The sequence below is a fragment of the Taurulus bubalis genome (assembly GCF_910589615.1).
Source record: "Taurulus bubalis genome assembly, chromosome: 6".
NCBI lineage: Eukaryota > Metazoa > Chordata > Actinopteri > Perciformes > Cottidae > Taurulus > Taurulus bubalis.
Genome location: NC_136594.1, coordinates 2,606,443 through 2,632,983, shown reverse-complemented (window position 1 = coordinate 2,632,983; position 26,541 = coordinate 2,606,443). Strand labels below are relative to the sequence as shown.

The window sequence follows — 26,541 nt, the reverse complement described above, 5'->3', positions numbered from 1 at the left end:
GAAGTGGCGTCACGTCGCGGGAGGATTGTGGGGAAAGTACCGGTGCCGAAGAGGGACAATGTTGACAACCTGCTAGCCCGCGTGGAATGGAGACTAAACCGGGGCCGCAGAAGCGGTACATCTGCTCGTTCTCCGGCTGCCCGGCGGCTTACAACAAGCAGTGGAAACTGGACGCGCACCTGTGCACGCACACGGGAGAGAAGCCGTTCGCGTGCACGCGCGACGGCTGCGGTAAGTCGTTCTGCAGCGCGTACCACGTGGCGCGCCACGAGCTCACGCACAGCGGCGCGCGGCCCTTCCAGTGCGCCGAGGACGGCTGCGAGGAGGCCTTCTCCACCAACGCCAACCTGGCCAGGCACGTGGGCCGCGTGCACGCGCGCGAGCCCAAGAGGTACGCGTGCACGTTCGAGGGCTGCGGCCTGGAGTTCAAGAAGAACAACCAGCTCAAGGCCCACGTGTGCGAGGCCCACGCGCAGCTGGCGCCGTACCCGTGCGCCCACGAGGGCTGCCAGATGCGCTTCGCGGTGCCCAGCAAGCTGAAGCGGCACCAGAAGGTGCACCGGGGTTACCCGTGCGCCGACGAGGGCTGCGGGTTCACGGGCAAGACCTGGACGGAGTACCTGAAGCACCGGAAGGAGCGGCACAGGCTGGTCCTGAAGTGCGACCAGTGCAGCAAGGAGTTCCGGGACTCGTGGTTCCTGCAGCAGCACCAGCGCATCCACGCCGAGACCCGTGTGGTCCTGCGGTGCCCGAGGGACGGCTGCGACCGGTCCTTCACCACGGCGTTCAACCTGCAGAGCCACGTGGGCTCCTTCCACGAGGAGCTGCGGCCGTTCGCCTGCGCCCACGCGGGCTGCGGCAAGTCCTTCACCATGAAGCAGAGCCTCCGGCGCCACAGCGTGGCCCACGACCCGGAGAGGAGGCGGCTCGGCGGCCGGCCGCAGCCCAAGAGGTCGCTCGCCTCCAGGCTGAGCGGGTTGGGCGACCCGAAGAGGGCCGGGCCCGAGAAGCGCCGGCAGACGAGGCCCCCGAAGGAGGACGGCGAGCCGCCGGGCCCCGTGGAGCTGGTGTCCCTCCTGCAGGACACGTCCCTGCTGTGCAGTCCTGCCGTGGGCCCGCATGGACTCACCGAGGCCCTGACTACACCGCTGACCGTGTAGAAAGGGAAGGGCACCTGGTGATGCGAGCGTCCTGGTGTCGCAGACGTTGAGTTCAGGTTCCTTGGCTGGAACCAAACGCACCGGACTGTCACCGGAGTTGGTTTATTTCTGTCTGGGAGTGAATCCTGAATGAAGCTGCGAGAGGTTTTTGGTTCTGGAACCAAATCCTGTTCCGTCCTTCTTGGTTTTTGTTTGTGGAGCCCTTAGATCGTTCCATTTGTATTCACTCAAAGACACACTTGTCCACATTGTGAAGTTAATACGTCCATTTTGTAGAACAAAATATCAGGAAATGTAACTTTGCACGACGACGGACAGCGTTTTATTAAATAAAACCTGTTGGATGTATTTTGTGTCTGAATAGTATTAACTCTTTTGAAAATGCAATGTACGTTGTTTTTGTTTTTTGAGATATCTTCCGTGGCAATATTGTATAAATACATGGATGCAGTGTCCTTTTATCATATGAACAAATTACAACAGATCAGATAGTTTGATATACTTTATTGACCCCAAAAGTGTGAAATTATTGTGTTAAAGCAGCAGTAAAAATACACATCAACTCTACAGATATGAATCTATAGGATACACAATATGAAGAATACACTATAAATCAAACAAACCAGAATATCAAATGTAAACACAGGATAACATACTATATTAATATAACAGTTTATTTGAAAAACATTGATCTTTTAGTTAAAACTAAATGCATAGTTTGCAGTGTAAAAAAAGGCAATAAATCAAAGTATACTGTGTGCTGTCGCAATGCTCAGCATATCACGAAATCGCGATATCGTAACACAACTATTGTGATAATATGGCATTAAAAAGACACAAAGGTTGAATATCCTGTCAAATATTTGATTTGCCGTGCTCCGAACTTACAATAAGTCAAGAGGTGTACGACCAAGCGCCGGCCGCAGTTACGTCATTTTCTGGTGTGCTCACCTGACTCGTTATTCGTCTCCGTTCACCGCCGTTAAAAATCTAACGCTTCACTTTACGGATCTCTGAAAGCAGGACTTACAATCCAGGACATACGGTGGCGACGCGTAGCCTAACTCACGGACGGGCGTAATCGTGGGAAAGTTAAGACGACAACATGAAAATGTCATCAGGGTTCTTACGGTCATGGAAAACCTGGAAAAGTCATGGAAATTTAAAATGGTTGTTTCCAGGCCTGGAAAAAGAAAATCCCAAAGGTTTTGTAAAAGTCATGTAAATGTGTTATATTCATGTGTTCATGATGTTTATTTACACTGAGTTTGAAATAATAAATATGCTTTTAGAAGAAAGACTCAAAATATAAGCAGGCATGCAGTATATCCAGGGTAGGACATTTACATATTTTTTAGGGGGCAATTTTTGCCGCCCACTGGACTCCAGGGGCCTTTACAACTTCTGAAGTAACATTTAACCTTTGTTCAAAATAATAAATATAGTTATTTAGGCTTATGAGCAATTGTCATCAAATGGCAATAATAAGACTGTTAGGCAGTAGTCTACAGATTAAAAGTGTTTTATTCAATTTTTTTTAACAAAAAACAAACAGAAAACATAAGTCAGACGATCCTATTCAATGTTATTCTTATTTCTTTGTGGTTATTTATTGTTAAATTTTTTTAAACAACTAGTAACAATTATAACATTTTTTTTTTTTTTTTAACAATTCAAAATTATATTTACTGTGTTTTTTGTTACCGTCATCACGTTGTACCTACCTAGTACAGGAAATACAGTTAGGACAAACAAAACACAAACTGCAGTTTGATTGTATTAAGTGTGAACTGAACCAGGTGTTTCATCACGTTACGTTTCCATTAAAAAACAGGTTGGGAAAGATTTAATGAGGTAACGTGACAAAAATATTACGACAACCGGTAACTTCAACTTAGAGTGAAAGGATAAAACGTTGGAGGGACGCTGAAGACATCTTATCGCTGATTGGCCAAAACTCGACACGTCACATCAAAGATGTTTTATTGCGAAGATCACGACCTCGGCTTTTTTCCGTGTCTCACTCCAATCTCAGAAACGCTGGGCGGCCAGGAACTAACGTTAGCTAGCTAAAGCGAACTAAATCATTTCGAAAGAATTATTACTAGTTATCACCGTATGCGAAAATGTGTATGAACCCTGATTCTAGCATAGGGAGAGAGGAACGCTCTAGCTTGTATTTCATATAAATCACAACCGTCTGCATCCAGTGAGTCGGACTACCGAACCCCCTTAACTGCACGTTCTTCCCGGTTTTAGCTGGATCTCTTTTGCGATACATAGACATGTTTAAACTGCTATTTCTGATGTGGTCGTCCTTCTTTGTGACGACATTTTGGACTCAACCTCAAACCCCCATCCAACACCTTTTGGGGCGTAAACTGGAACGGACGGCACAAATCCCTGCAGTCCGGTTTCAAAATGTGCTGCAGACGCTTCCCAGAGGAGGTGGAAGCCTTTTCAGCCGCACATTGTCAACCACACATGGTGAACGGGTCAGGGGTCCATGCATGCGGCGCGTTGCTTTGCCGTCCACATGCGTATGGCCACGTGGTCTCTTATGTCGTCGTGGGTCCAGCATTCTGCAGCCGATGTCACCCACCTGCACAAAATCACCTCCCTGGCACATAAATCGGCTGAAACGAAGAAAAAAAACACACAAAAAAATCTGCAGATTCTCGTTTCCCCCCGACGACACGCGGCGGAGCGTCTCGGCTCTGACCAGCAGATTTACGGCGTAAACAGGAGACGCTTCGTGCGAGTTTGAGATTCCGAGGCTAAATCCCCTCCGAATAGTTCCCCTTTACAGGAAAGGCTGCTCCCCACATTCCTGCTGCTCAGACGAGCCCTAAATGGGCCGACTGTCTGACCAGCTCGCCCGGGAATAATGCACAGCAGACCTCGTCCAATTAGTGTTCCTATGTGATCATTTCCTTATTGATAGAGGCATTTCTACACGGCTGTTGGAGCGACGAAACCTCTGAACCGCAGTAATCACAGCGTTCTGATCAGCCAACTGTTAAACAGTCGTCTCTTTGGATTGAGGTTTTGCCACGGAGCTGTTTTCCTCTGATTAACTTTAGTTAGTTGGATAAAACGTTTTTCAGTTTTTTAACTTACGGCGTTAGTTTATTTTTTTTAACTTTAAAACTAAGGTTGAAAATCTTGAAACAAGAGTATAATAGAGCTTTTATAGAGATTTGATAAATTAACAGAATTTCTTCTCGTCTTTTATTTAACATTTATATCTGCAGTACACCTTCGAGAAACATGGCGAAGATAATAAAAGGTGTTACAGAAAAAAATAGACATTAATATATGCACACAAATCTTTTTAAAATGAATTTTAAAAAACAGCCCACTGTTTTCCAGTTAAAGTAGCGACAGCATTAGCTACAAAAGTTACAAAATCAAGCAATGAAGTCGGCAACACTGACATTCCTCCAATGCTGAAGTATCTTAAAACGTGAATTCTCTCCTGACCACCAGGGGGCGACTCCTCTGGTTGTATAGAAGTCTATGCTTCATGTGTTAAAGCTGCATTCTCTCTCCTGACCACCAGGGGGTGACTCCTCTGGTTGTGTAGAAGTCTATGCTTCATGTATTAAAGCTGCATTCTCTCTCCTGACCACCAGGGGGCGACTCCTCTGGTTGTATAGAAGTCTATGCTTCATGTATTAAAGCTGCATTCTCTCTCCTGACCACCAGGGGGCGACTCCTCTGGTTGTATAGAAGTCTATATAAATGACTCTACTTCTCTTGATTTATTCCCTCAGTAAACATTGTAAACATGAGTTTATGTCTCAATCTCTAGTTTCAAGTCTTCTTCAATACAGCATGATGTTCATTTAGTAAATTGTGGTCATTTATAGTCAAACAGACCATAAGGCAGGGGACGCTTTAGGGGCGGGGCTACAAGGTGATTGACAAGTCGCTACCAGAGATGTATACGGCGTCTCTACGTCACTCCTCCACATTCAAAATATGGTCCTTCAGCCGAAATTGTTCAGAAACCAGTGAGTGACGTCACGATGACGTTGTCCACACCTTATATATAGTATGTCAATCATTACATTTAAATTAAATTATTGGGCTCATTACAGTCCTGTGACACTCACAGATATACATTTTCTTTTTTGCTTTTGAGTTGTAATGATAATTCCAACTAATGTAACACAAAGGGAGGTTTTCGATTAAAAGCACCAACCCTTGGTTTTAACCTCACCATACAGTACATCTTCATCTATATCTATTTCCCCGGTTCTATTTTCCCTCTCCATATCAGTTTTGGCATTGACTCCAGCTACTGAGTCATGCCTGAGCCTCAGCAGCCTGTGAACAGACACACAGACGGTGCTGGTTCAGAGGTTGCTTCTATTAAACCTGGATGTCTTATTTTTGTACTGTAAGAATCTTTACTGGCAAAAACATTTTTTTTACGGACATCAAGTAGCGGGTGGAATTATCTTTCCATGAAGTTACGAATGTAAGGAAACAAGTAGATTGTGATTTGGATAAATAGATTGCGTATCGGATAAATAACCAATAGAACCACCAAAATTAGTTTTTATTTCAAATGTCAAGTAGAGGATTTTTCATAGATGGGACAGACATACAGGAAGCAGTCCATCACACAAACTTATGTCTGCTTCACGAGACAACGAAATAAATGTGCAGGAATGTGCCAGAGTGCTGGGAGGAGTGATTCTCCCCTTAAAGATCTATGATGCCGTGGAAAACATTTAGAAGTGGACTAGGACCCAGACGACTGGGACATTTATGTCAGGAGCTGAAAGCAGCCGAGAGGTTAGAAAAGCTGCAAAGTCACTGTTCAGAAAGAAGAAGAAACATGGAAGGTCCTGCCCTGCATTCACTGTGACTGATGTTGTGCCCTTGAGCAAAGCTCTGCTCACGTAGCGCAGCAGTGGGCATCAGGGATTGACAGGTCGACACCAGAGATGTATACGGCGTCTCCACGTCACTCCTCCACATTCCTCATATGGTCACTTCTGTTCATTGGTTGCGAAACAAAAGATGGAGACGGCAAAATCACCAACCTTGAAAACATCAGTCCACGAACCAATGAGTGATGTCACGATGACGACGCCCACCTTTTATACACAGTCTATGGTCAGCTTCACAAAGTGTTGTGACATCACAGCCTAACGACAGCTCGTTTTAAAGGTACAGTTTCTAAATAAATGTCTGGATTGAGTGTTTTCATTCTTTCACAGTATTGACAGTATCAGCTGTATAATCAAACAAGACGTGTCTATCTCACTTCCTACAATATGAGATATCTAAGTTGATGCAGGTATTTTGTCATAAACCAACGCGTTGAATACATATTTTGAAATGTTGGGAGGAAAGAGGAAAAGTCAGAAAATCCCCAAAGAGACATTCACTGGAAACCATGAATATCTTCCAACCCATTCAGTAGATGTTTAGATATTTTCCATGACACTTCCTTCTCTGGTGACCGTGAGTAAGTGAACAAAATGTCCATACGATCCATTATATAGTTGCTGATATATTCCAGTCTGGGCGAAATTGGTGGAGTTATTGACCAACCGGCAACCAACCATACAGCCTAGATGACCTAATATGCACCCAAACCCTACATTGTTTTACATTGGCGATATCGATTGAACCTTTGCTGAGCTCCGTCAAGCTAAGTTTCCATGGAGCCCACACTGTCACTAACTGCACTCTCTGTATAAATATTAGATAATTTCAGAGAGAAGCCGACAGAAGTGGGCCTACAATTTTTAGAAACGTTTATCTCCTTATTAGAGACCTGTTTAACCTGCGATGAGTCCCAAAACCCGCCGAACCAACCTGAAGGACGTCTGAAACCACTGGTCAGAGTGGTTTCAGTGGTTTCAGAGACGGATGGTGGTCAGACGCTATGATTGGCCCGGTATGCGTTCGAGGGGCGGGACTTGACTTTGGCACGAACGATTCGTCATAATTCTGGATATCCAGTTTCTGGAAGAGCAGCAGACGGGTTTCAGATCTGGCCTGTTCCTGTTTTACCACTGTATAAAAATGTTTTGTGTCTTTTTTTTTGATGCCACGTTCTTTCCATTCCTGTCCTCTGACAACCCCCGGCTTCCAGACTGGTTCTTTAGGCCGTAATCCAATGGGATTGCTCTATCTCCACTGTATTTCTCCCACCGCCTCCTCCACGTTCCTTCTGTCTTTCTCAACCTCTCGCTTGGCCTTCGTCCTCCTGTCTCCTAGAGAGGTGGAAGGAATGCGTCAGGCCTTTTGCCCTTCTGTGTTCTTGTTTTCTGGACACATTACCGGGTAAAGGGATTTGTGTCCCTGGGAAGGATTTTGCTTGCTTGTGGACAGCGGAGGGCCTTTTTTTTGTTTTCAACTTGTGCAAAAGGTCTTTAGCCGCCGTATCGGCAGAAAGGAGGATAGTCCCGGTCCGAACATTCAGGAGGTTTACTAGAGCATCGTTCTATGTCTTGCTCAATTTACTGCAAGCCCAGAATATTGCGTAGAGGTCCAGTAATCCAGTTTTAGCTTATTAAAGACAGTCAAAAAAAAAGTATATACTAAAGTAAGTTATAGAAATAAAGCATGAAGAAACACAAGTATTTTGGGTAAAGGTAGAGTCAGACATATTGATTGAACTTGGTTATATAAGTGAGGAAGAGCTCATTGTCATTTTTCCATTTCTTTTAATGTCTAATTTAGTGCAGTCTGAAAAACTTTATCCTCGAAAGAATTATTGGAATTCCCGGCAGTAAATTTCGTGGCTCAGTATTTGCTCAGGATTTAGGGATGATTCCTTTGTAATTCATACCAACAGAGCTATAATGCATGAGAAATGGGGCTGTTTAAATATAATAAATACACTTCAAATCTCATTGGACACACAACTCATCGTCTAAATATAACTGACTGAAGCCAGGAGCCATGCAGGCAGAGATAATATTCTTTGTTTTGATCAATCCAATCAAACGTATTACGTGATTCACTCTTTTTATACAACTCTTTAGCTTTTATTCTCTTGTTTACTCACTTTCAGGTTCCACTTGCCTTTTAAAACTTTAAAACTAAGGGAAACCAGCTAGAGTATGATAGAGCTTTCATAGAGATTTTATAAATTATCAGAATTTATTCTCGTTTTTTTATTTACCGGTTATATCTGCAGTACAGCTTTGAGAAACATGACGTAGCCTGAATGATCGTATTGTTCCAATAATTGTAACCAACTTTTTAATACTTATTATAATATTACTGATGAAAGAAAACTGTGTTCATTTAATGTTAAATCTAAAATGTATATTGTTTGACATGAGTGGAAATGAAAAGAACCCCTGAATGCATTTATAAGTACTGAAAACATGTTTTCAATAACTTATTCACACAAACAAAGCTTTATCAAACGTATTTCTCTTTGTGGCTGGTTCAACTATTCAAGATAGTAAAAGGCGATACAGAAAAAGATGGACTTTCATTTACGGCCAAATTCATAAAAAACACCGATAATATCGTGGACTGGTTTTGTCTTTTTTAAATAAATCTGGTCGCCAGAAAATAAGTTTGGGAAACACTGCGCAAGGTTTTGAAAGAAAAAAAACAGGCCCACTGTTTTCCAGTTAAAATAGCAAGCAGCATTAGCATTGTGTAGCAGCATTAGCTTCACAAAAGTTGCAAAATCAAGGGAGGAAGTCGGCAACATTGACATTCCGTCAATTCCGTCACTTTTCTAATTCTCATTCTAAACGTGGTAACTTCTGTCCACTGGTTGCAAAAAAAACCAACATGGCGACGGCCGTAATCCAAGATGGCGACGCCAAATTCACCGAACTCGAGGCTTCAAAGCGTCAGCCCAACAAACCAACTCACAAACTCATTCGGGGTCTGGTTGCAGACCAGAGGTGTTTGACCTGGCCGGCAGGAACCGGGTCCAAATATGCACTTTTCTTGCGAAACTCCCCAAAAACTCCACCCACCGCCTGCTGGGGCCCTACAACCATGACATAACGCATATTCTACATATCCGACATGTCATGATGAAATCCCTCGATTTACGGCCCGGCTCGAGACGAGTCACCCGTTGAGGAATGTCTGCTGAAACCGGCCCTGTTGTGTTCTAATTATAACCCGACTTCCCTTTTTCTTATTTGGCGTTTAACCTTTTAGAGTTGGGTCTTTTTTTGGCGGGTGGGTTTTTTTTTCATCAATTGATTCCAAAGACGTAACGTTTACGATAAGAGAAGCGACACAAAGCCCGTTTTAAAGACATTCCACAGTGACTCATCCGGACCGCTTTAACCTCTTTTTTGTTTATATATTGATAAAGTCCCGTTATCTCGTGTCCGTCTGTCTCCGGATTCATTTATCCTCGCATAGTTCTCAGCATCATCAACGTGACTTCCATATTGCCAGTGGCCAACATCCTCTGGAAAAACATCTGGGGGGAAAACTCAACGCAAAAAAAAAAGAAATCAGTGATTTACACCAATTAGATAATCTTCAACGGGACAAATTCTGGGTCAAACGCCCGCCTGCCCTCCTCCTGCCTGTCAGGCCCAGGTGAGGCGGATAGTCTGTTGGCAAGTAACGGGTTAGCGTCTGTCTCCACCCTTCATCTCCGAGGGCTATATATATTGGAGGTTGTGACTCGTCTGCATCTCGAGCATCACTCGCACCCGCAGACGTCCGCAAACATCCACACACACACACACACACATACAAACACACGTGTGCCGAAGACGAAGCTGAAGACGAAGAGCAGACTCCGGCGATGAGGTCCCTGATGAAGCTGGTTGTGCTTCTGGTTTGCGTCCAGAGGGGAGAGGGCCGCCGGCTGAGATCGCTGATTGGTAAGCGCTAGCTGAAAAGGGAGAAGGTCGTGACCTCTGACCTTTTTGGTTAAAAATCAAATTTTTGCTCGTTTTCCGAACGCAATGAGTTCACTATCGTGTCTCGACTTGATTTTCTGCCTCTTAGGATGGACTTTTAATTCATTTTTTTCGTGCACCAGATGTGCATTTAACTCTTTTCCACCTTCCCCCAGATCAGACCCAGGAGTCGGCGTCTCCGGACGAGGACCGGCGGGACGGCGCCGCGGCGCCGCTCCCGGCCCGGTCGCGGCGCTCCGCCTCCCCGGACGCCCCGTGCGGCCTGCGCTCCGTCCTGCTGCAGGTGCGGCACCTCGGCCTGGGCTACGACTCGGACGAGAGCGTGCTCTTCAAGTACTGCGGCGGGGCGTGCCCCCACGTGCGCTCCAACCACGACCTCGCCCTCGCCAACCTGCTGCTCGGCGGCGTGCTGCCCGGCGAGCCGCGGCACGGGGCGCCGTGCTGCCGGCCCACGCACCACGAGGACATGGCCTTCCTCGACAACGCGCACCGCTGGCACAAGGTGGAGAAGCTGTCGGCCGCCGGCTGCAGCTGCGTTGGATAGACGCGAGCGTGAGGCGTTTCACGAGGACCGGTTCTTTTTGTAATGCCGCTTTATTCTCATGAAGTTATTTAACCCTCCCGTTGTCTTGGGGTCAAAATGCCCCATCAACACATATACACTCGTACACGGGTGTACGAGTGTATATGTGTTGATGGGCCATTTTGACCCCAAGACAACCGGAGCGTTAAATCTAAGCTATGTTCCCTTTCACTTTAGGCTGAAAAGAAATCCAGTCTTGTTGATTTAAATGCTCTTGCCTCCCACTGGGGAGCTGAGGGCCTCGGCAGGATTATAGTTGTTTTCCTTTTGGCGTTTGCGAGCTTTAAAATCCGCCTCCCGTAGCGGTCGAGCTCAAATATTCGGCTGCTTTCCTTACTTCACGAACAGCCTGCCTTCTGGAGAAGGGAAAACCTGACTTTGGCAATAAATGAGATCAAATGTAAGTCCTTTTTTATTTTATTTTTTTATTTGAATGCCCTGTTGTGAATCTATATTTTCTGATTCAAGGGTCTAAAAAAGGGACAAACTGAGCTACAAGCTACTTGACTATTTGTGTACATGTATTTATTTATAATTTGTGTACGAAGCTGCTCCGACGCCTCGTGGGGTTCGACAGCCGAGCAAAGGACTTTTTGAATTTTGAATTTACGGTTTAGATTTATTCGTCAGCTTAAGTTTAAGACGAACGTATTTATGTAAGATAAGTTATTTATTTATTTGTTGCCATTCTTTTGTCATGCTGGTTAACTTATTTTGTACCGTGTTCATCTCTCTGTGTGTGTGTGTGTGTGTGTGTGTACAGTTCCTAATAAAGATAAACTAAACGGTGTTGATGAGTATCTTTGGTGCAAAGAGACGCGACGACGTTCACACAAGAGCGTCTTTATTCCAAAAAATATATGTTGCACGTACAAAAAAATCTGAGAAGCCAATTTACATAAAAGTTTACATAAAGATGTGTAAACTAAATGTGTTCAGGTTTTAAATGTCCATGTCACCGCCGTGTAAATGTAGAGCGCATTGCTCTACGTGGCCATCGCGGCCGCCTCCTCCTCCGGCTCCTCTGGCTCCGCCCCCCACACCTGGACACGCCCCTCCATGGCCGTGAGGAGGCAGGTCTCCGTCGGGTGGAAGGACAGCGACTGGACCACGGCTTTCCCCACCGGCAGCTTCAAGGACAGCGACCCCTGGAGGGCAGGAAACACGAGGAGGGTTTCAGGACGCTTCCTGGATCGGCTCCTCGCTGGTTCTAAGACCACCGCGCCGTCGCAGGTGTTTCGTTACTACTTGCTCCCTCTTGTCTGCGCTTCTGTCCACCTTGGAAACTGTGGAACCTGGAAGTGGCTCTCGACCTCTTCTCCCCTGTGTTTGAGTCGTCGTAGGAACCCCAAATTAAATTCTAATTCTTGTGTTTATTGTATGTATTTGTTCAGCAAAGTCTTGGGGAAAAAAATCACTTTTAAAAGATATTTTGATCATGAATATAAACATCCAGCATGAGTATCAAAAAGGTATTGTTCGGTGCCGTAACAACATCCCACAGACTAATAAGACACCTTTTTGGAAAGATTAGGACCGAAAGGATCGTGAGAACTGAACCTTATCGGTTACTTTAATGTGTTTAGGTCTCTTCTCACAAGGGTTACGGTTATTTAGAAATGTAAATGAAGTTAAACAACCATGTGGTTGTGGAGATAATCAAGGAAACGTTTAAAATCTGTCTGAGAATAGGGTTGGTGCGCTTGGTTTCCAAAAGGTTAAAGGGGCAGTCTGTGTGTTTTAAAGTGTGTTTGTGTGTTCTTCACAGGAGTAAAGTACCTTTCTGCTGTAGACTCCTAAAAGAATCAATATCAGTTTAAGTGAACGCTATATTTAGAATATGTCTGACTGGGAGACGTTATCTTTGCTCTCCTCAAAGCCACAAGACTCCATTCACAAAAAACAGTCATCATAACTCCGTCAACTTGCTGCCTCCATCGGTCGGTCATAAAAACAAACACTTTGTATTATTCTCGTGGCTTTGAAGAGAGCTTCAGTTCCTCGTCAGAAAGGAGAAGAGGCGACAATATTCTCAATGTTCACTTCAACTGATATTTTAGGATTCTAACATACGTCCACAGCAGAGCTTCACTTTGCTCCATCTGCTGTAGTTAAACTCTCAGAACCTCACTTCACCACATCCAAACGGGGCCTTCAAGTAGCGTGATGACGCTCCTCACCTCCACCAGGTCCCAGCAGTAGACGTGTCCGTCCTCCGAGCAGCTCAGCACGTGAGTGTCTTTACCGGACAGACAGCAGTCCAGCTTGTAGCCCTTCATCTTGTGTCCCGTGAACCTGAGACACACACACACACACACACAGGCGCTGTCAATACATGTTCAGGGGTTCGGCCAAATGACAAAGACCTTTAAACAGGGTTCATACGCATGCTGATCAATGCTTTTTAATGACTTTAAACCAAATGTCCATGACAAACATTTTGTGAAATCTGGGTGTAAACAGTAAAAAGTGAGTAAATGTAGTATTTAAACTAACAATGAGAACACAAAGCATACAGTAAACCTTAAATGACTCAAATGAATGAGACAATAGTTTGATTAAAAGAATAAACATTTATATAGATGCCTGTATGTATGCCTGCTTATATTTTGAGTCTTTCTTTTAAAAGCATATTCATTATTTCAAACTCAGCGTAAATGAACACATGAACACATGAATATAACACATTTACATGAACACATGAATATAACACATTTACATGACTTTTACGAAACTTTTGGGATTTTCTTTTTCTTTTTTTCAGGCCTTTTTTTAATAAGCAAAACAAAAGAATTCTAATCTGAATGTTGTCATGTTAACTGTTAATTGGCTTTGTGTCATAATGGTGTTTTTGTTGTGATCATTGTCATCGTGACGTTGTTGTTGTTGTTGTTTTTTATCCAAATGGTGGTTTAGAAAGACAAATATGACACAAACTGCTTTTAGAAGATTGTCGGCTAGTTGTGAAAACATTCTTTTTTGGTTTCTGATGAGGTTTTTTGTTGTTTTCTGTTCACTTTGAGTTTATTTACTGAGAAAACATGAAAGTCGACCCGATCGTTCCCCCGTTTAAAACAAAAAAAAATCTGAGATCCAATGATTTTAAGTCTGTTTGGACCACAAGAGTTAAAATCTCACACACTGAGGATTCTATAGCGCAGTGTCTTTCAACCTTTTTTGAACACCAACAACCCAAAAAGTTACAAAATGTCACATTGTAGCATAACACAGCAGATATGCGAGGTCACTATTGCGCTCCCTGCTGGCAGTGAGGAGTATTTAAATACTAGGACGGCCACTATATTGCAGCTCAGACGCTCAACAATGGAAATTATTTTTTTGGACCGATTAAGTGTAATTGGACATTTTCCCACGGCACTGTGCCGTGGGAAAATGTCCAATTACACTTAATCGGTCCAAAAAAATAATTTCCAATGTAGGCGTTTTTCACGGGCTGCACTCACTCGCCCAGCATCTCCCCGGTGCTCTTGTCCAGCAGCCGGACGGTGGAGTCCAGGCTGGAGCTCAGCGTGCACTGGCCGTCCTGACTGAAGCACACGCATGTGATGGGACCTGCAGACACAAAGACACGGGTCGCGGGTTACGGGGTTCTGCCGTCATTCATTTACCCCGAACGCACCGCCACTCACTGTTGAGGAAGTCCACGTGCAGCTGTCCCATCCGGAGGTCGTAGCGCCGCACGCGGCCGTCCACCGAGCTGAGCGGAGAAAACAAGTTCAGACACACTGTGACCAATGTTCCATGACTTTTACATGACTTTAAGCACATTTACATGACTTTTACATGACTTTAAACCACTTTTACATGACTTTACACCACTTTTACATGACTTTAAACCACTTTTACATGACTTTAAACCACTTTTACATGACTTTAAACCACATTTCTATGACTTTAAACCACATTTCTATGACTTTTAACCACATTTCCATGACTTTAAACCACATTTCTATGACTTTTAACCAAATTTCCATGACTTTTAACCAAATTTCTATGACTTTTAACCAAATTTCTATGACTTTCAACCACATTTCTATGACTTTTAACCACATTTCCATGACTTTAAACCAAATTTCTATGACTTTTAACCAAATTTCCATGACTTTTAACCAAATTTCTATGACTTTTAACCAAATTTCTATGACTTTCAACCACATTTCCATGACTTTTAACCAAATTTCTATGACTTTTAACCACATTTCTATAACTTTTAATCACATTTCCATGACTTTAACCACATTTCTATGACTTTTAACCACATTTCCATGACTTTCAACCACTTTTCTATGACTTTTAACCACATTTCTATGACTTTTAACCACATTTCCATGACTTTTAACCACATTTCCATGACTTTAACCATATTTCCATGACTTTTAACCACATTTCTATGACTTTTAACCACATTTCCATGACTTTTAACCACATTTCCATGACTTTAAACCAAATTTCCATGACTTTTAACCAAATTTCTATGACTTTCAACCACTTTTCCATGACTTTAAACCAAATTTCTATGACTTTAAACACATTTCCATGACTTTAAACACATTTCCATGACTTTAAACCAAATTTCTATGACTTCTAACCACATTTCCATGACTTTAAACACATTTCCATGACTTTAAACACATTTCCATGACTTGGCCGTCCACCGACCTGAGCGGAGGAGAGAAAACCGTCACACGCTTTGACATTCAGGGGAGAAATTAATATTTTTTTTACTTTATTCATGTGTTTATTCTGCAGGGACAAAGTGAACTTGAAAGCGATCTTAAAAGTGTGTATGTGCGTATTTGTGTATCAATTTGTGGGGGATTGTGTGGAACGGAAAGTTGAAAAAGATTTACAAAGATTTTTTTTGAATAGTAGTGACAGAACGGGGATGTAAAGTGTGGACGTGTCGATATTGTTCTATGTTTCCTTTTCTCCTCTTTTTTATTTTTTAAACGCTGAACAGTGTAGTTGTGCGGCGATGAGTTGTGGTTTGTGTGATTGATCGAGTATTGGCTGATTATTAGCTCCTTTCACTTCTAACACGATACTCGTGTTCACCGTTATCTGTTGACTACTTTTACTTTTCTCTTGCCTTTAATTTAACCAAACTAAAGGATATTAATCAATTTCTGTATTTTATTTCTTAACCCTTTAAACCTTCACTCTAATCCTATTTGTTGTTTGAGTTGTGTTTAGAGGTTGTTCATGGGGATTATATATTATTGTAGCCCTGATTCTTATGTTTAATTTGATACCCAACATGTTTTTTATATATATTTTTTTCTTGATTTGTACCTTGTGACCTGATATAAGGCTTTAAACTACACTGCAACTTTTATTCTATTTTATGCTTTTTAATGTTTGAATGAATGTTCTTCATAGTTTTTCAGTCTTGTTTTCTTTTGCATTATATTTTGATGCGTTTAGTCGCCTTGTTGTTGAAATGTGTGACACAAATAAACTCTCCTTGCCTCTTTCTGTTTGTTTCTGCACCTTGTGTTTTTTTATGTCTCAAATAAAAGTATAATCAATATCAATGTGCGACCGAGCTGCAGTGAAGTAAAGGAACGACAAACTGTGATACTTTGTGTCTCAATGTGCTTCCAGCATGACATCAAACGAGATGAGATCAAAGCAATACGTGACTGGTGATCCATATAATCTAACAGGTAAAACTCAGAGTGTTTTCGGCGCTGACCCGGTGAGCAGCTCGTGCTGCGCCACCTTCAGGCTGCTGACGCCGTCCCGCGCCTCGTCCAGAACCTGGATGGGCTCGAACCGCCGGGACCTCGTGTCCCAGCAGCGAACCGTCCCATCGAGGGACCCTAAACACACACACACACACACACACACACACACACACACACACACACACACACACACACACACAGTGCATTAATCCTGCAAGGGGACATTGGTTTCACTACAGCAGCATTTATAAATACAGGTAAAGGAATATTAAATATAAAAAAATGTACATTATAAACAAAACAATAGAATAATATTAAATGAACTAACTAAATAGTAAAGATCTACTGAAGCAAAGTGACGGTGTTATAGTTGTGTGACTATAACACACACAGTCTCTCGCTCTCTCTCACACACACACACACACACACACACACACACACACACACACACAGTCTCTCTCTCTCAGTAGTAAAACATGTTTGTGTGTTTGTGTTTGTGGTGTTTGTGTGTTTGTGGTGTTTGTGGTGTTTGTGTGTTTGTGGTGTTTGTGTGTTTGTGGTGTTTGTGTGTTTGTGGTGTTTGTGGTGTTTGTGTGTTTGTGGTGTTTGTGTGTTTGTGGTGTTTGTGTGTTTGTGGTGTTTGTGTGTTTGTGGGGTTTGTGTGTTTGTGTGTTTGTGGGGTTTGTGTGTTTGTGTGTTTGTGGTGTTTGTGTGATTGTGGTGTTTGTGTGTTTGTGTGATTGTGTGTTTGTGTGTTTGTGTGTTTGTGGTGTTTGTGGTGTTTGTGGTGTTTGTGTGTTTGTGTGTTTGTGGTGTTTGTGTGTTTGTGTGTTTGTGTGTTGTGTGTTAGTGTGTTTGTGTGTTTGTGGTGTTTGTGTGTTTGTGGTGTTTGTGGTGTTTGTGTGTTTGTGTGTTTGTGGTGTTTGTGTGTTTGTGTGTTGTGTGTTAGTGTGTTAGTGTGTTTGTGTGTTTGTGTGTTTGTGTGTTTGTGGGGTTTGTGTGTTTGTGTGTTTGTGGTGTTTGTGTGATTGTGGTGTTTGTGTGTTTGTGTGATTGTGTGTTTGTGTGTTTGTGTGTTTGTGGTGTTTGTGGTGTTTGTGGTGTTTGTGTGTTTGTGGTGTTTGTGTGTTTGTGTGTTTGTGTGTTGTGTGTTAGTGTGTTTGTGTGTTTGTGTGTTTGTGGTGTTTGTGTGTTTGTGGTGTTTGTGGTGTTTGTGTGTTTGTGTGTTTGTGTGTTTGTGGTGTTTGTGTGTTTGTGTGTTGTGTGTTAGTGTGTTAGTGTGTTTGTGTGTTTGTGTGTTTGTGGTGTTTGTGTGTTTGTGGTGTTTGTGTGTTTGTGTGTTTGTGGTGTTGTGTGTTTGTGGTGTTGTGTGTTTGTGTGTTTGTGTGTTTGTGTGTTGTGTGTTAGTGTGTTTGTGTGTTAGTGTGTTTGTGTGTTTGTGGTGTTTGTGTGTTTGTGGTGTTTGTGTGTTTGTGTGTTTGTGGTGTTGTGTGTTTGTGGTGTTGTGTGTTTGTGTGTTGTGTGTTAGTGTGTTAGTGTGTTTGTGATGTTTGTGTGTTTGTGTGTTGTGTGTTAGTGTGTTAGTGTGTTTGTGGTGTTTGTGTGTTTGTGTGTTTGTGTGTTAGTGTGTTAGTGTGTTAGTGTGTTTGTGTGTTTGTGTGTTGTGTGTTTGTGTGTTGTGTGTTGTGTGTTAGTGTGTTGTGTGTTAGTGTGTTAGTGTGTTTGTGTATTGTGTGTTTGTGTGTTGTGTGTTAGTGTGTTAGTGTGTTTGTGTGTTTCAGCCTCACCAGACAGGATGACCGTCGCCTCCTCGTTGAACTGCACACAGTTGACTCTCTGTGAGCAGAAAGGAAGAAGAAATGAACTCAAAGAATTCAGACCCAGAAGAGGAAAAGTGAAATGTAAATCCAGCGGCAGTCTGACCCCGGCGTGACCTCTGAGTTTTCGCATGACCTGTCCCGTGGCGACGTCCCACAGGATCAACGACTTATCGGAGCTGCAGGAGCAGAGCTGGCTGTTGTCAAAGGACCTGTGGAGACGCAGGGCTTCAAATCACGGTCTCTGGACGAGCGAGGAAACAAAGGAGGCGGCTCTCACCCGTCGGCGTCCAGCACCTCGTAGCCGTGGCCGCTGTACGTCTTCAGCAGCGAGCCGCGGCTCACGCTCCACAGCTTCAGGGACTTGTCGCTGCCGCAGGACAGCAGGTAGTTACCGTCCGCTGGAGAGAGGAGAGGAGACGAGAGGAGAGGGGAGGAGAGAGGAGAGGAGACGAGAGGAGAGGGGAGGAGAGGGGAGGGGAGGAGAGGGGAGGGGAGGGGAGGAGACGAGAGGGGAGGAGACGAGAGGAGAGAGGAGACGAGAGGAGAGGGGAGGAGAGGAGAGGGGAGGAGAGGAGAGGGGAGGGGAGGAGACGAGAGGGGAGGAGACGAGAGGAGAGAGGAGATGAGAGGAGAGGAGAGGAGAGGGGAGGAGAGGAGAGGAGAGAGGAGATGAGAGGAGAGGAGAGGAGACGAGAGGAGAGGGGAGGAGAGGGGAGGAGAGAGGAGATGAGAGGAGAGGGGAGGAGAGAGGAGATGAGAGGAGAGGAGAGGGGAGGAGAGGGGAGGAGAGAGGAGACGAGAGGAGAGGGGAGGAGAGAGGAGATGAGAGGAGAGGAGAGGAGAGGGGAGGAGAGGAGAGGAGAGAGGAGAGGAGAGGAGAGGAGAGAGGAGAGGAGACGAGAGGAGAGGGGAGGAGAGGAGAGGAGAGGGGAGGAGAGAAGAGGAGACGAGAGGAGAGGGGAGGAGAGGGGAGGAGAGGGGAGGAGACGAGAGGAGAGGAGAGGAGAGGGGAGGAGAGGGGAGTAGAGGGGAGGAGAGAAGAGGAGACGAGAGGAGAGGGGAGGAGACGAGAGGAGAGGAGGAGAGAGGAGGAGAGAGGAGAGGGGAGGAGAGAGGAGAGGGGAGGAGAGGGGAGGAGAGGGGAGGAGAGGAGAGAGGAGACGAGAGGAGAGGAGAGGGGAGGAGACGAGACGAGAGGAGAGGAGACGAGAGGGGAGGAGAGGGGAGGAGAGGGGAGGAGAGGGGAGACGAGAGGAGAGGAGACGAGACGAGAGGAGAGAGGAGAGGAGAGGAGAGGAGAGGGGAGGAGAGAGGAGAGGAGAGGAGAGGGGAGGAGAGAAGAGGAGAGGAGACGAGAGGAGAGGGGAGAGGAGAGGAGAGGGGAGGGGAGGAGAGGAGAGGAGAGAGGAGACGAGAGGAGAGGAGAGGAGAGAGGAGACGAGACGAGAGGAGAGGAGAGGAGAGGAGAGAGGAGGAGAGAGGAGACGAGAGGAGAGGAGAGGAGAGGAGAGAGGAGGAGAGAGGAGACGAGACGAGAGAGGAGACGAGAGGAGATGAGAGGAGACGAGAGGAGACGAGACAAGAGGACAGGAGATGAGAGGGGACAAGACGAGAGGAGAGGAGATTTAAAACAGCTTCCACTGAATGACATAAGCACAACAATAGAGGACCAATGTCTTCACCTTGTGCTGTCAGACTATGAAAAGATGAGAGAACACTATGGAAGCCTGTTACCGCCACAACAAATATATTATGAGATACAAAGTCGAAATTATGAGATATAAGGGACATCTATTGTACTTCTGGTCACATGACATCTATTCTACATCTGGTCATGTGACATCTATTGTACTTCTAGTCTATTGTACTTCTGGTCACATGACATCTATTGTACTTCTGGTCACGTGACATCTATTGTACTTCTGGTGACATGAGATCTATTGTACTTCTGGTCACGTGACATCTATTGTACTTCTGGTCACATGACATCTATTGTACTTCTGGTCACGTGACATATATTGTACTTCTGGTCACGTGACATCTATTGTACTTCTGGTCACGTGACATCTATTGTACTTCTGGTCACGTGACATCTATTGTACTTCTGGTCACGTGACATCTATTGTACTTCTGGTCACGTGACATCTATTGTACTTCTGGTCACGTGACATATATTGTACTTCTGGTCACGTGACATCTATTGTACTTCTGGTCACGTGACATATATTGTACTTCTGGTCACGTGACATATATTGTACTTCTGGTCACGTGACATCTATTGTACTTCTGGTCACGTGACATCTATTGTACTTCTGGTCACGTGACATATATTGTACTTCTGGCTATGTGACATCTATTGTACTTCTGGTCACATGACATCTATTGTACTTCTGGTCACGTGACATATATTGTACTTCTGGTCACATGACATCTATTGTACTTCTGGTCACGTGACATCTATTGTACTTCTGGTCACATGACATCTATTGTACTTCTGGTCACGTGACATCTATTGTACTTCTGGTCACATGACATCTATTGTACTTCTGGTCACATGACATCTATTGTACTTCTGGTTATGTGACATCTATTGTACTTCTGGTCACATGCCATCTATTGTACTTCTGGTCACGTGACATCTATTGTACTTCTGGTCACGTGACATATATTGTACTTCTGGTCACGTGACATATATTGTACTTCTGGTCACATGACATCTATTGTACTTCTGGTTATGTGACATCTATTGTACTTCTGGTCACGTGACATCTACTGTACTTCTGGTCACATGACATCTACTGTACTTCTGGTCACATGACATCTATTGTACTTCTGGTCACGTGACATACATTGTACTTCTGGTTATGTGACATCTACTGTACTTCTGGTCACGTGACATCTACTGTACTTCTGGTCACATGACATCTACTGTACTTCTGGTCACATGACATCTATTGTACTTCTGGTCACGTGACATCTACTGTACTTCTGGTTATGTGACATCTATTGTACTTCTGGTCACGTGACATATATTGTACTTCTGGTCACGTGACATATATTGTACTTCTGGTCACGTGACATATATTGTACTTCTGGTCACATGACATCTACTGTACTTCTGGTCACGTGACATCTACTGTACTTCTGGTTATGTGACATCTACTGTACGTCTGGTCACATGACATCTATTGTACTTCTAGTCACGTGACATCTACTGTACTTCTGTCCATCCTGATAGAGGATCCTCCTCTGTTGCTCTCCTGAAGGTTTCTTCCCTTTTTCTCCCTGTTAAAGGTTCTTTTGGCTGATGAGGAGACGTCCCGGGACAGAGGATGTTGGATGTGTACAGATTGTAAAGCCCTCTGAGGAACATTTGTAATTTTGGGCTACACAAAATACATTGAATTGAATCAATAAATAGTGTCGCTCTCTCTCTCTCTGTCTATCAACACATATACAAACAAACCCTGACTTCTCATGAAAAAACAGCTACTTATCAGGATGATACATGTGTTTGCCTCACACACACACACACACACACACACACACGCACACACACACAGTCTCTCTCTCACCGTTGAAGCGAACCGCCCTGACTGCTCCTTGCTTGCAGTCTATGGTCCTGAGCAGATGCTGAGGGAGCAGAGCGGCCTGAGGTCTGGGCTGAGGGAACGACATGACTCAACCTGTGGGGGGAGAAAACAACAACAACAACAACAACAACAACACAACAGTAAACACGTGAGCCACACTGAACAACTTCTCCTACATTGCAACGAGTTCAAACACTGCAATACGAACTATTACCTTGTTTATTTCCACGTGAAAAGGAATGCACTTTAAAAGTATTCTAATGCAAACTACCATATAACATTACATTGTAATAACTGTATTGGCTTCGACAATGGACGTTTTACGACAGTGGACTATTTACGACAGAACTAGCATGTTTTATGGTAGCCTCACGTTCGTCACTTCCTACTCACTCAACGTTAGTTTTCCCCCCGTTCCGCTTAAATTGTGAGTTAAATTTCAGCCGGGTGCCATGTTGTTATTCCTGTTGCAGTTAATACGACTTATAACTGTTTTTATAAGAAGTGTATCCCGAGTTTATAACCATTAACAGCTTCTTTCATTCATGTCAACCGTCTCGTTCGCTGGTACGCGCAATGCACGCTGGGACAACGAAAAAATAGTCCTGTCAAAATAAAAGTAGAAAAAATAAACCCCCGTTAAATTGTTGCCTACGGGGGCGCTTAACGCTTTTATTTTGAAACTCACCGGATGTGACGAGCCTCTTCCTCCACTGTCACCGCTAAGTGTCTGATCAGCTGTCTTTCGAGCACGAGCGTTTACAATTTTTCTAAATAAAACAAACAGCCCGGGAGGGAATTTGTGACTTATTATGTCTTTTAACAGTCTGTCAGACCCGAGGAGAATAAATAAGATTCTAAGGTGAGTTTATTCATCGCTGTAATTAGCATTTAGCTCGGATTAAGCTAACTGCTTGGCTAGCAGCTAGCTAGCCTTTAACACAAGTCATGAGCCTCTCTGGGATTAGTGGTCATCTGATGGGACTGTAGGATTTCAACACCAACATATACTGGTATTTGCATTATATTTATTCGGCTGTCAGGGGTTTAACAATCGGTCACCATCGTGTTTTAGCTTGTGGGTCAGTGTGTCATCAGTCTTCTGACTCTTACACACACACACACACACACACACACACACACACTCAGGAGCAACAACTTCAACACCCTCACACACCCTCAACTCAAATACACACATGCCTATTTCATTTCATAATTTATACTTGTTTTACATTGTTTTAAGTACTGCTATCTGATGTGTGTTTACCATATTCATCTTTAAATTATGTCTTTATGTTTATTATATATCTATGTATTGTTATGCACCTTTCACCTCGTCCATTTCCTTGTATGTGTGTTGCGTATTCGGCCCATAAATGATTCTGGTTCTGAGTGCGTTGCGTTGTGCTGTTGCAGGTACAAAGCCCCGAGCACAGACAGCAATCCCACGCTGGAGGACCCCACGCCCGACTACATGAACCTGCTCGGCATGATCTTCAGCATGTGTGGACTGATGCTCAAGGTGACTTACACACACACACCCCCACACACACACACACACACACACTAAACCTCTCGTCTCGCCCTGTCCTCTGTGTCCATGTGTGTGTTTGTGGGTTAAAGAGCTGTTGCTCCTGAATGTTAGACCCAATCGTTCCATTTAGAAGATTAAAGGTGAAGAACTCACCTTTTGAGAGGAGGAGGAGGAGGAGGAGGAGGAGGAGGAGGAGGAGGATGATGATGATGATGATGATGATGATGATGAAGATGATGAAGGGATGCTTTTGACTTTCAAACAGACGATACACAAAACATAGAGGGGACAGCAGCAGCAGACTCGCGTTTCTTCACAGTCCAATAATTGATCTTTTGTTTAATTGATTGTCTTTTTATCAACAAATAACATTTTTTGACTTAATTTTTAACTAACAGCGTTAATTATTTATTTTGAGGTTTTGGGTTTTAAATGGACAGAAAAACACAAAACATACCGTGTGTGTGTGTGTGTGTGTGAACACATGAACGCTTTCCAAAGAACACAGAACATGTGGCCCCTACCAAGGAGTATCGGAGCCGCCCTCCATCTGTAGCTGACGGGACAGAAGGGATTGTTTTTGGTCCTCAGAGCCACGTATAGGGACGTTGGCATCGAACCTTTCAAGCCTGTGCAAAGGATTCTGGGTGTTTTTTCTCTGGCTGGGGACTGAAATCCGATACCCAGACGAACTCTGTGGTGAAAAGCTGCTATTTACAGCCAAGGAGCATCGCTGGACTTAAATCCATCCTCTCTCTTAACGTGCAGCGACCTCCTCAAGGTCAGCGTGACCTCTAACTGGTTCTCGCATCCCTCCACCGACCACCCGACAAATGCAGGGTTAATTTTTAAGGTTGTTTTATTGGCGTTAAAAGCCACAGACGGGACGGCTGCCTGTACAGTTCCTAAATGTGTCTCTGCCCTCTTGGACCTTTTAGAGCAGCCGCTTTAAACTGTGTCACAAGCCTTCCACTTCCTGTCAAATGCCCCAGTAATAAATAATAATCTCTCTTGTTTTACTCAGTTTTTAGACCTGTGCTCGTATCATATTGTGTTTCCTTGTGTTTGTCCGTTGCGTTCTCTTCTCATGTTGCTGCGTTTATGGATGATATTCAACTCGGTGCTCACGTCCAGTTGCTTTTAAACGTCACCTTTTGGAATTGTATTATTTAAGTAGCACAACGCCTGAACCGTCGGCGTCTCGTGCGGCTCACCGTTGTGACCTTGTGTGTATGTTTGTGTGTTTTCAGCTGAAGTGGTGCGCCTGGATCGCGGTCTACTGCTCCTTCATCAGCTTCGCCAACTCCAGAAGCTCGGAGGACACCAAACAGATGATGAGCAGCTTCATGTGAGTAAGCGGCTGCTGAGAGGGTTTCCTCCAGAGAGACGTCTGAAACTAGTGCGTCCAGAAAGACACATGTACCCTTCCTTAGTGATGAAGGAGCAGTGAGCTGCTGTGAAGCACTGGGGGGTTCAGGGTCTCTCGTCTTCTCGATTTGACATTATTTTATTAGATTCACCTTTTAAGGCACTTTCATATAATATACATACTCATGTTTTACATCATAAATTGCAGAACAATCTCAGCTCTCTATATAAGGAGGCACCATTGTCATAAGGCAAAAGTGCAAAGAGAAAAACGTTACAATATGACACTAAAGCTGAAAAATGGAATCTCTATTTTTTTTTTTTTTTTTAATTATTCAGATCGCTTGAAAAAAAAAAAAACTTTACTCATGTGGTAACTCTGTTTAGGTGATGGAAATTGGGTTACCAAAGGTTTTAGATTCACAAAAGCAGTGAAATATATGAATAAAATGGTAGATACATGTAAATAAATGTTTAAAACTAAAAATTTAATATCGTTTTTTGAGTAGAAATATGGTCTTTCAGACCTTTCACCAAAATGATAAAAATGGGACTGAGAAATGACTTCATACTGCAGATAAAGCTTCATGGAGTGTGTGCACATGAAAAATGACCTTTACAACAATTATTTTTTTGGAAATAAAAATATGTATTATAAAAAAAGAAAATGTACAGAATATATATTGAGAAATATAAAACAGAACAAGAACAGACTATTTACAATATACAAGTATGGCTTGCTTTGCTTCAATGGCACATCCTCATGCCATGGCATGAGGATGTGGAGCAGGAGGATGTGGAGCAGGAAACTGTGGAGCAGGAGACTGTGGAGCATGAGGATGTGGAGCATGAGGATGTGGAGCATGAGGATGTGGAGCAGGAGGATGTGGAGCAGGAGGATACTTGCTTCGTGTGCATCCACTTCACATAGACGATGGGGCCATCACGGATCCATCTCATGGAGCCTCTCGGTGACTTCTTCTAAGTCTGCACCATGCAGTCTTACATACACGTAACAAAGTTTAGTAACTACACTTACCATCTTCCTCAGAAGAACTAAAGCCTTCGAGCTCTGATGACGATGCCATGTCGTCCTCCTCCTCGCTGCTCTCCAGAATCATGCGTTTTGCTTCCTCCGTGTTGAATCTCTTTGTCGTCATGATGTCGCTTTTCTCTGACTAAAAACGGAAGTGTGTGCATATGCTCAGGTGGGTAGTGCTTTGAGACTTCCTGAGTGTACATTGGTTGTTTAGTTCACGAAATGGCGACGGACATATGATTCAACAAATCACAGAGAAGGATTTTCGTTTTTTTTTTTACCACCGTCAGATGACACACTGCTGCCCTTTCGCTTGCTTGATGTTAAAATGATGCTGGGCTCTGCCTGGGCAGGCACCCGGAAGCAGGAAGTCTCCTCTTTCCGACAGATGTAAAATTATATTTCTGCGATGTATAATCGCGGTGCTGTGAATATTTTAGAAACTTAGAGAAACGTTTCGAGTGTCACCGCGGGCTCAGTGGCCAGACGTTTCATTGCCACAATAGGCACTTTCTTTGTGGTGGGGCATGAAGATTGTTCTTCCTCCAAAGTGGGGCATGACAAAGAAAGTTTGCTATCATATATAATATACATACATTATGTATGTATATTAAAATGTTTGGCCAAACTCCACGGCCTCCGTTGTTAGGGGTGTGTCAAGGAACTCTCTTGAATTACTCGGCTCTGAATCCGGAGGTTGGACTCGCTCCCGGCTGCCAGACGAGCCAACGCTAATGTCCCAAAGCTTTTAACCGCGTGACCTCCGGAGGCGGCCGCGTCTTCCATCTGCTCATGAAGGAGTACTACAGCGGGCCAGACAGAGGAGTAAACCACCCCCATCTGCTCCATCG

General features: G+C 44.1%; 4 protein-coding genes across 6 annotated transcripts in view; 3 read left to right on the top strand and 1 right to left on the bottom strand.

The window, feature by feature from the left end:
* Positions 1-86: 86 nt before the first annotated feature.
* LOC306738253 (transcription factor IIIA-like) lies at positions 87-1,502 on the top strand (the record flags this gene model as incomplete). The annotated part of the gene is made up of 1 exon (XM_079220081.1): positions 87-1,502. The coding sequence occupies one exon, from the start codon at positions 87-89 to the stop codon at positions 1,158-1,160; it is 1,074 nt and encodes a 357-aa protein (XP_079076207.1). The 3' UTR covers positions 1,161-1,502.
* Positions 1,503-9,927: 8,425 nt separating this feature from the next.
* Positions 9,928-10,589, top strand: LOC306738067 (persephin; the record flags this gene model as incomplete). The annotated part of the gene is made up of 2 exons (XM_079219895.1): positions 9,928-10,006; positions 10,201-10,589. 2 exons carry the CDS (start codon positions 9,928-9,930, stop codon positions 10,587-10,589), a joined length of 468 nt encoding a protein of 155 aa, XP_079076021.1.
* A 906-nt stretch (positions 10,590-11,495) lies between these two features.
* wdr83 (WD repeat domain containing 83) lies at positions 11,496-22,263 on the bottom strand. 3 transcript variants are annotated; one of them, XM_079219746.1, is made up of 10 exons: positions 22,143-22,263; positions 21,732-21,842; positions 18,434-18,554; positions 18,260-18,365; positions 18,124-18,172; positions 16,345-16,471; positions 14,279-14,346; positions 14,093-14,201; positions 12,809-12,923; positions 11,496-11,776 (listed from the first exon to the last, which is right to left on the bottom strand). In XM_079219746.1, exons 2-10 carry the CDS (start codon positions 21,832-21,834, stop codon positions 11,615-11,617), a joined length of 960 nt encoding a protein of 319 aa, XP_079075872.1. In that variant the 5' UTR covers positions 21,835-21,842; positions 22,143-22,263; the 3' UTR covers positions 11,496-11,614. The 3 variants fall into 3 exon arrangements, with proteins under 3 accessions (XP_079075872.1, XP_079075871.1, XP_079075873.1); XM_079219745.1 differs by lacking the exon at positions 22,143-22,263 and adding an exon at positions 21,964-22,109; XM_079219747.1 differs by lacking the exons at positions 14,093-14,201; positions 22,143-22,263 and adding an exon at positions 21,964-22,109 and having other exon boundaries at positions 14,269-14,346.
* A 208-nt stretch (positions 22,264-22,471) lies between these two features.
* Positions 22,472-26,541, top strand: part of wdr83os (WD repeat domain 83 opposite strand) — a 6,037-nt gene continuing 1,967 nt past the window's right edge. Inside the window, exons 1-3 of the mRNA XM_079219416.1 lie at positions 22,472-22,611; positions 23,166-23,271; positions 24,534-24,631. Of these exons, the coding sequence (XP_079075542.1) occupies positions 22,562-22,611; positions 23,166-23,271; positions 24,534-24,631 (254 nt within the window). The 5' untranslated portion in view covers positions 22,472-22,561. The remainder of the gene's footprint in view (positions 22,612-23,165; positions 23,272-24,533; positions 24,632-26,541) is intronic.

Bases quoted from the DNA above. Each gene is read 5' to 3' on its own strand.
- wdr83 (XM_079219746.1), bottom strand. From the start codon at position 21,834: ATGTCGTTCCCTCAGCCCAGACCTCAGGCCGCTCTGCTCCCTCAGCAT. The intron at 18,366-18,433 runs GTGAGAGCCGCC...GCGTCTCCACAG, and splicing joins GAGGTGCTGGACGCCGACGG to GTCCTTTGACAACAGCCAGC. The intron at 14,202-14,278 runs GTGAGTGGCGGT...TTGTGTCTGCAG, and splicing joins GCACGTGGACTTCCTCAACA to GTCCCATCACATGCGTGTGC.